Source organism: Hyalella azteca, unplaced genomic scaffold (genome assembly GCF_000764305.2).
Source record: "Hyalella azteca isolate HAZT.00-mixed unplaced genomic scaffold, Hazt_2.0.2 contig3406, whole genome shotgun sequence".
NCBI lineage: Eukaryota > Metazoa > Arthropoda > Malacostraca > Amphipoda > Hyalellidae > Hyalella > Hyalella azteca.
The window spans coordinates 188,578-198,272 of NW_025933656.1; the positions used below are offsets into that span (position 1 = coordinate 188,578).

Below are 9,695 nucleotides of genomic sequence, written 5' to 3' on the forward strand. Positions count from 1 at the left end.
ATGGCTCTGCAAAGGACTTTTAATTCTAGGCAATAATTGAAATGATTTTTAAACCCAAATCTGCAAGATTTTTTAGATTATTGTCAGGAATACTGAAGTCGTGTAGTGAGAATCTGCTTGTCATTTCCATAAGATGTTTTTCGAGTTTTTTTAATGGTGCCGATGTAAATTTTCAGGAAATTTTTTTGTTAACGGTTCTATTAATTCATGGTCATGGAGCGTTTTGTACTGTACTGCTTTGAATACATGAGAATGTCATCGTCATGGAATTTATTTTCATTGTGTCATGGAATTTATTTTCATTGTGTCATGGAATATATTTTTATTGTGAAGGAGTTAAGCCAGCGGAGGTTTTGTTCAGGGCGCCTTCTGGTTCATGTCGACGCCGGTCTGACGTAGGGCGTCGTCGATGGCTGCGATGACGGCGGGCAGATGACGCGTGTGCGCCGCGCCTGCCGTGAACAGCGCGAGCTCGTCAGGCGCGGCGGCGCCGAAGCACAAGACCTTGACCACGTCAGCGTGGTGCGGCACCGTCTTCAGCATCAACTTTAAAATAAATCAGGGTCCAAATATACTAAATGAAAATGAGGCAATTGTACGAAAAGTTGCTGCTCAAGATCAATATAATCTGAAAGTACAATATATGTGCACTGAACTGTTACGGTATGCAGGTAAGAGCTACACAAAATACTCTCTTATATAAGAGGACAGTTCATTTGGATCTTGAAATGTAAACTTTTTGGCTTTTAAGCATGGCTATTACACATCTCATCACACAGGCAGTGAGCACACCGCCCTGTGCCACCCTGACCTCCTGAACCACAGGAGCACAATGCCAGGCTCAGCGTCGCCGCGTCGCTGGGCGCTCAGCAGCAGAGAGCGCAGAGTCTGGCTCTTGCCTTCGTCTCTGGCATACGCCTTGCGCATGTGCTGCCGAGTGGCGAAGATTGAACATTATCAATTCAATAAGTTAAATTTCCTCGGAAAATTAAAACGTGGAATTAATACATAGCACGTGATATATAGTGACGTAATCACTTCGATAAATTTCTAATGTGGCTAAATGCTGTTAATGTAATAGATTTTGTTGAAAATACCTGAAAAATTATCGAATAGAAGAGAGAATTGCAAAAAAATAACTCACACTGAGGTGAAGGCGCGCTTCGTTAATGACCACTTTGAACAGGAAACTGAAGTTGACTGCAAATAATACAAAAAAAATTACTGAAAATACACGCAAAGAACATTCATATGTACAAATTAAAACCTCCTCTAATTTTATATAGATTAATACCAAAATTTGCTACATTTGTTGGAGTCCTTGTAGCAGACACTACCAAAGTTTCAAGTCTGCATCCTGAAAACTCTTCGTTGAACTAGCGCTGAAACATGACCTTAAACTGAGCTCCATGAAACGATGTTTTAGTCATGTCAATAATTCATCTCTGTCAAATCGACGATTAATTTGTTTCAATGAGGCCAATGATGTTTTTCAATCATGCGCAAGTGACTTCTTTTTGACCAATTGACTTCATTCACATTGTAACATCTCGCTGTAATGTTTGTGGCAAATTACTTATCGTGCAATGAGTATCAGCCAAACGTGCGTAGAAAATAAGTAAAGTATAGTTACTCATTTCTATTCAACAAAGTTAATGTGCATTTAATTATTAAGAAATATTTACTCATCAAAAATACATATATTACTATTTGTTAACTCCTCGCATATATGGTCAATAGCAACTCATTTTTATGACTCCTTACATAAGTGAAAGGAAGCATAATAAAGATCATTGGTTTGCGGAACAGTAGAAGATAAATAATTATACGGCAATGGTTAACTCACGATGCGGAGAAAAAGGAAATAATCAATAATATGGTGCTGGTTAACTCACGAAAGAAATTCGTGTAGTCGTCCCCTGCTGCGAAGAACTGCAAGCAATCGACCTCACCGTCTACGGGTGCCGCGAAAGGCACGCGCTCTGCGACGTTGAAGAAATTAGGCTGCCCGGTGGGACTTTCCGCGGTCTTGTCATCAGAAGCTTTCATTTCCAGAGACTTCATATCTTCTCCTACTAAGCTCTTTAATTTGCTTACTTCTTGGGGCTTTTCATTTTCTTTAGAAGCACAATTTATTGCCTCTCGTAAAAAATCTGTTTGCTTCAAATCAATGGACTTTTCCGTAGGCTGGGAGATGTTTGCCATTTTGACACCGACAAACTATTTCGTTATCTTAAAAAGCAATGTCTGCACCACCTGCAACATGGGAAATTTAGTTATCAATATAATCTGGCGGATGATTCACAATCAATAGCAATTGATAAGCGTCGGTAGCACCGCACCCCATTTGTAAAACATCCATTATATAGATGCAAGGATTTTTAGCATGTTATTTCTAATTTTAGTCTTAAGATGCCCAATCATGCACTGTACCAAAAAAAAAATACAAAGATTACGTAATTACAGTCAAATAAACATCAGTAAATGAGCATATATCACAACTCTCTGTAAAAAGCATATGTATATTAGAAAGAAAATAAATAACTTCTGATTTACCTCTCATAGTAGAGACGAAAATACATGTATTTAAGTCACATCGTAAAGTTCAGTTGACTTCACCGGAGTGACATTGAGAACCTCTTGTCGAAAGTGTGACCAGGCGTTAGAACTGTTCAGTGTGACCAGGTGTTAGAACTGTTCAGTGTGACCAGGTGTTAGAACTGTTCAGTGTGACCAGGTGTTAGAACTGTTAATGTGACCAGGTGTTAGAAATGTTCAGTGTGACCAGGTGTTTGAATTTATTTGAAACCGAGCAGTGTCCGTCGAATTTTCCAAATACGAAATGTTAATCGCCTTACAAATATCATACGGTCATACACCTCCGCTGGATTTCATGTAAGGTCGCATTGTAAGAGAAGTATTTCAATAGAATATTAGAAACCCGATAATCTTGTCACGATGTATCGCACCGAAAGTCAAGATGAACATCGCCAGCAAGGTGGAAGGACTCAATTATTGAGAGTTTCTTAAATCAAGAAAATCGTTCATCACTCACAAGGGGCGGAAGGTCTCAAGTGTCAATGAGGGACGTATGAAAAGTAACAGAAACTAAGACACTCGAACAGGAGGTCGCTTACACGGGACGTCGGCCGCCCGCGCTAGAGAGACAGAGAAGGGAAATGTAAGGAATCCTGCCTACAAAATAAATGTAAGGAATCCTGCCTAAATAATAACTCAATGTAAAAAATCCTACCTACATAATTACTTAACCCCACAACATAAACCTGCAGTCAGACACCGCGAGCTCAGTGGTGGGGCGCTCAGGAACAATCCCCTAGGAGCGCGAAATCCCATAGGACTTCTGACGAGCACATGCTGACACCCGTCAGAAGTCCCCCCTGAGGGGGAGATGGGGCCGAAATGCTTGAGAAAATGTTAGTTAAAAACCAAGAAAATTAAGATGGGAACCACAGTAGATGAAGAGGATAATAGAGAAACCAGTGTAGTGACACACCATAACATCACTTTTATTAATCACAGCACTATTAGATAATTCCTACTGATGCGAGCCCTCACTCGATGAAGGGTTAGACGAAATTTGTGCTTCTAAGTTTGAATGGAGAACCAACCCGTGTGGGCTGTCCCCACAGTGAGTGTGATAGAAGAAAAACTCCACTGACAATAGACGCTGCTAAACTAATTAAAAAACATTAAAACAAGTACAAATGAGGACATCGTGTCAGCTGAAAAATTTCATTGACAAGACCACAATCCACATGCATCCAAGAATTGCGCAGAATAATCACATTGAATAATGTATTAATTATAAAAGTGATCATTGTGTACACAAGAAACAATCGGTAATTGGCTAGACTAAACCCATAGAGATCAATTTCAAATAGAAATCAGCCACTAAACAAATAGACGATAAACTTAGCGCTCGCATAAAGCCAAATTGCCCCTTAGAGCAAAAAGTCTTTACATTGCACCAGCAGAAACCTTAACTACTCATAACATTAAAAATTATCATTAGTAATCCAGCTTATTTAAAAAGCTTTCCAAATTCCATGGTGGCAAACCTAATAGTCAAAAGTTTTCTAAGCGTTGGGAAAATACACATATAATTGTAAAATCTTATTGCGTTCTAAAAAAAGGTTGTGACGATGTTAAAATTAATTGAGGAAATTTAAGTAAGATAAAACGAACGTAGTATAAAAGGTCACAAGTTCCTTACAAGCAAAAATTATCAGTGCCCACATTCAATAATAATTACGACTGGTTATTTATACAAAATAGCGAGAAAGAGTAAAATGAAACCAGACCGGATGGTATATTTGGCGCGCAATAAAATCACATAAAGAATAAAATTGCAAGCGGCAAGAAAATACCGAGATCATCGAAGAAGATCAACAATTATCAATATAATGAATTGTCAGGCTGTAATCAAGTAAAATAATCAAATAAATAATACAAATAAAACTTACCTGACGCAATGCACACTGGACCCACAGTAAAATAAATATTCGGTTGTTTCGAGTTCAAACACAGCTGGCCGCCATAATAAAAAAAACTTATTGTAATTCTAAACGCGTCGTAAGTGCACAGCATTATTCAACAAAAAACACAAGCATTCTCTTATAGATAGACAACAATAAAACAACCAAGGTATTATAAGTATCTCTGAAGAATGTATTCGAGACGAATCCTCAAACTACCATTGCAGTACAACGATTCATATTAACTCGTTCATTTAACTAACAAAAATTACTATTGCAGTACAACGTATCGTACTCACTTGTTCACTTAACTAACAAAAATTACTATTGCACTACAACGTATCATATTCATTCGTTCATTTACTGTAACTAACAAATATTTATGCGATGAGTGTGAATGCGGCTCTCCATGATGACTGCTTCTCGCACGAAATCTGCACCGGCAACACAAATCTGCACCGGCAACACAAATCTGCACCGGCAACACAAATCTGTACCGGCAACACAAATCTGCACTTCAGGTGCGCTCTCCTAAAACATAACTACAGGGTGGTTCACCAGTGCAGTGCATGTACATCAAACTCTTGATGAACATGTGGTATAGATGGTGACATGTTTGATACATTAAAAATATTACCGGCCACTGACTATGTTACAGTAGGAGGAAGAGATGTGCATCTAGTAAAATATTTCTAACTAAAAATACATGCCGAAAAAAGTGAAGTTATAGTTTCCTATAGAGTATAGACCAATCCTACTGAACATTACATGTAGACAGCCGGTGATGACATGGTTTCATAAATAACAATGCTACTGAACAGCGGGTGCCGAAGGTAGCGAAATGTTCTAATTGCTAATTAACTATAACGGGTCACAGCGCGATCAAGGCAGCATTTAGATTGAAGCGTATTAAGGTAAGGTTCAGTAGTTAACATCAACCCTCGGATATGGCACTGTAAAACATAACAATGAATTTAAAGCAAAGAAAGCACCATACGAATTCTCTATATCGTCAATGAAAACGTTTCGAAAACCAGCCTCAATCACTTTTAAATTATTTTAGAAGTTGCGATGTAAGCAGACTAATGATGTAAATACTTATACAATAAAACTGCATGATGTGGGAAGAATAATGAGTAAACGCAAAAAAATAATGTATCCATTTACAAATTTGCAGAGTAGCCGCGAGGAGCTACTGGGGGAAAATGGCCACATTAAAACCGAGGCATGTAAAATGATGTCAAAATCACCGTTATCACCGGTAAAGGCAATTTTTAATCAGTTGTTATCAACTATTATTAATTTGTGAATATGCAAAATACAAAACTGAGGAATCAACTCATTATGCATGTAAAAGTATAAAAGCTTATCACAGACTAGAGAATAGCACGATATGGAGAGAGCTTTATGTTTACTGTAAACATGCAAACATCATGTCAATTTCTTGCATAACAACAAGCTTGAGCTTGGCGATCCTTACTAGGTATATTTCAACTAATACGTAATATGAAAATGACCATAGCGAGCTGAGTTATATTAAAACAGTCATTATTGAATAAGAAAAAACATTAATAGCAGGACACTATTAAAATCTTTTAAGATTCTCACGTCTCGATGAATATAAAAAGGCCAAGATTGTCAATATAAAAAGGCCAAGATTGTCNGATTGAGTCGGTGCAAGGCATGCGCCTTGATCCCAAAACCTTAACATAAATAGACTGTTGCAGTCTGCGTTGATGCATGTGAGGGCTTGGGAGGACCTGGTGCCATTTGTTCATTGCAGGAAATGCTGACAAAACATCATTTTAGTTCACACAAGTGTTAGAGATGGAATGACATAAATGAGCATCAAATGTGATCAAACATTGATTACCATTGATATAATTGTTGTTATTAATAATAGTTGTTCACAGTGTGAACAGAAACACTTCTCTTACATTCAGTGAAAATGGAATGACGTGAGTTTTTGAGCGTGAGATACATGTTGAACATGAGATACGTGGTGAACATGAGATACGTGGTGAACGAACATGAGATACGTGGTGAACGAACATGAGATACGTGGTGAACATGAGATACATGGTGAACATGAGATACATGGTGAACATGAGATACATGGTGAACATGAGATGCATGGGGAAACATGAAATACGTGGTGAACATGAGATACGTGAACATGTGATAAGTTGCGAACATGAGATAAGTGTCAGGCACGAGATAGGTGTGAACACAATGCTACAGTTGCTACAGTGCAGGATGGCGGTCAGGGGGCGCGGCTGGAGGTGTCGATATGCAGGTCGTCAAAGATGGCATCGATGGCGGCAATGACGGCGGGCAGGTGGCCACGGTATGCCATGGCGTCGGCGTAGAGCGCCTCTTCGTCCGCCACATCCGCGCCGAAACAGAGACTCTTGTTGAACGTGGCGCGGTACGGGGAGATCTTGTACGCCACCTGCACGGTAGAGATCATGAGTACAGGGAGATCTTGCACGCCACCTGCACGGTAGAGATCATGAGTACAGGGAGATCTTGCACGCCACCTGCACGGTAGAGATCATGAGTACAGGGAGATCTTGCACGCCACCTGCACGGTAGAGATCATGAGTACAGGGAGATCTTGTACTCCACCTGCACGGTAGAGATCATGAGTACAGGGAGATCTTGCACGCCACCTGCACGGTAGAGATCATGAGTACAGGGAGATCTTGTACTCCACCTGCACGGTAGAGATCATGAGTACAGGGAGATCTTGCACGCCACCTGCACGGTAGAGATCATGAGTACAGGGAGATCTTGTACTCCACCTGCACGGTAGAGATCATGAGTACAGGGAGATCTTGCACGCCACCTGCACGGTAGAGATCATGAGTACAGGGAGATCTTGTACTCCACCTGCACGGTAGAGATCATGAGTACAGGGAGATCTTGCACGCCACCTGNCGCGTGGGTGTTACATGCGGCGCGTGGGTGTTACATGCGGCGCGTGGGTGTTACATGCGGCGCGAGGGTGTTACATGCGGCGCGTGGGTGTTACATGCGGCGCGAGGGTGTTACATGCGGCGCGTGGATGTTACATGCGGCGCGTGGGTGTTACACGTCATTCGTGACGCGCAATACAAGCAAAGAGCTGCTATAAGTTTAGTGATGTCATGTGATGAAATTCCAGGAGATTTGCATGCAAATAACAAGCTGCCTCGGAAGTGCATTACGTTGGAAATTGTCTAAATTATTAAAAATTCTCCTGTTTACTGACAGTGAATGATGAAGATATTTTCATAAATATGCGAGATAGCTTAAAATTTACTACAACCTTATTCCTCATTATCTGAAAAACGTGACATAATTAACTTAAAAGATTAAGTTAAATTATAAGTTTATAAATAACTTACCGCTAGCTGGTTGAGAGCATCTTGAACGATCGGCGTGAAGACCACGCCGAATTTCTCTGCACACAACAAACAATGTCAACAAACATACACTCACGACACTGACAACAACGATACTAAACAGAACCCATTACACTATATTTACGTCGTAGAAATATGTAATGTTCGTACATAGTGAAGCAATTTAGACGAGTTGATATCTAGTGAAATTCTCTGCTCATTTGTTCCCTACAGCGCGCATTCAGAAGAAATGAGCTAGACTTGTCCAAATAGCGATGCATTTTGTGCTCTCGTGTGGGTCGACCTGACCCAGTTTGGCCAAGGAAACAGGCCTATCAATGCTTCTTGCCGAAAGTGTGTCACTTTTTTGACATTATGACTCATACATTTGTCAGAGTGCAGGGCTGGACAACGAGGATGCCAAGAGTCGAGATGGTTCAAGGCAGTCGTTAGCTTTTATTTCGGGCAAACCTTTCTCGTTCTATGCATATTAACATCGTGGCCGCGACGTGAAATGTGACAAACATACTAATTATGACTTGAGAAAAAAGTTTTTATTCCTAACCATAATATTAGCTTTTACATTGCCGCGACAACACTTGCATTCTTGTCGCGACAACACTCGCACTTTCGAAAATTAATAAGGTACTTGACTTGGTCCTTCTATTGGAAAAATGGATTAAGCTCCTAACCCGAATTACCACAAGTTGATAAGCCGTATCCTCAACACTGAAAACAGTCGACTATGTGATAACTATCAACAAGTCATCACGTAACGTCATTGGACAAGGCGCAGCATGGTAACCCGAGACCAATTACACATCTCAGTCAGCACTCACGGTAGAACTTGACGTAGTCTTGCACGGCTCTTAAGAATTGTTCAGTATTGACGTCGCCGTCCACAGGCTCAGGGAAGGGCACACGCTCGGGGGAGTTGAAGAAGTTGTCCTGCCGCCTGTGAAGGTCTTGTGTGGGCGGGGCCTGTGTAGGCGAGGCCTGTGTGGACAAGGCCTGTGTGGTTGAGGCTTGTGTAGGCGAGGCTTGTGTAGGCGAGGCCTGTGTAGGCGAGGCCAGTTCGTTTATTTGCTGCATGTTAATCACATTACCGGAAACTTATTTACGAGATCTTGATGCATGGTACTACAGGTGCAGGAAGATAACTTATCTTGCATCACCTTTCAGCGACTGTCAATGACGAGAAAGTGCTGGTCTAAGTCAAAAGTAAGGCACATTTGAGAATTGTACGCAAACGAAGATGCCAGAATTATAAATAAAAAAGTAGGGCTCCTTCCAAGAAGTTAATAAAATTCCACAATCAATGAATTACGTAAAAAATTGAACTCGATAAGAAAGTAATGAAAAGTGATCCTGTTGATCGAAGATATTGCATTGATTGCAGGAACATTAGTTGATATATAAAGGGTAAAGTTAATTAGTTATTTTAGTTTCCACATGTTTACTAGTACTTCTGCTATTTAGCTATCTCGCGCCGAAAGTCAAGATGAATATCACCGAGGAGGCGGAAGGTCTCGGTTACCGAAAGTTTCAGGAATCAAAAAATCGCTCATCACCCACATGGGGCGGAAGGTTTAAAGTGACAAGGAGGGACAGATGAAGAGCAACAGAAACTAAGACACTCGAACAAGAAGTCGCTTACACGGGACGTCAGCCTCTCGCACGGGAGAGACAGAGAAGGGAAATCCTACCCACATAATAGCTTAATGTAAGGAATCCTACCTACATAATAACTTGATGTAAGGAATCCTACCTACATAATAACTTAATGCAAGGAATCCTACCTACATAATAACTT

The 9,695-nt window shown here is 40.5% G+C and overlaps 1 protein-coding gene across 1 annotated transcript; it reads right to left on the minus strand.

Annotated features, from left to right (window-relative positions):
- Nucleotides 1–357: 357 nt before the first annotated feature.
- On the minus strand, nt 358–2,642 carry LOC108677495. Its single transcript, XM_018165718.2, has 5 exons — nt 2,557–2,642; nt 1,896–2,256; nt 1,145–1,200; nt 793–930; nt 358–546 (listed from the first exon to the last, which is right to left on the minus strand). Exons 2-5 carry the CDS (start codon nt 2,203–2,205, stop codon nt 358–360), a joined length of 693 nt encoding a protein of 230 aa, XP_018021207.1. The 5' UTR covers nt 2,206–2,256; nt 2,557–2,642.
- Nucleotides 2,643–9,695: the final 7,053 nt, after the last annotated feature.

Coding starts and splice junctions, on each gene's coding strand:
- LOC108677495 (XM_018165718.2), bottom strand. CDS start 2,205: ATGGCAAACATCTCCCAGCCTACGGAAAAGTCCATTGATTTGAAGCAA. Junction 931..1,144: donor AAGCGCGCCTTCACCTCAGT/GTGAGTTATTTT, acceptor GCCACTCGGCAG/CACATGCGCAAGGCGTATGC. Junction 547..792: donor GGTCAGGGTGGCACAGGGCG/GTGTGCTCACTG, acceptor TTTATTTTAAAG/TTGATGCTGAAGACGGTGCC.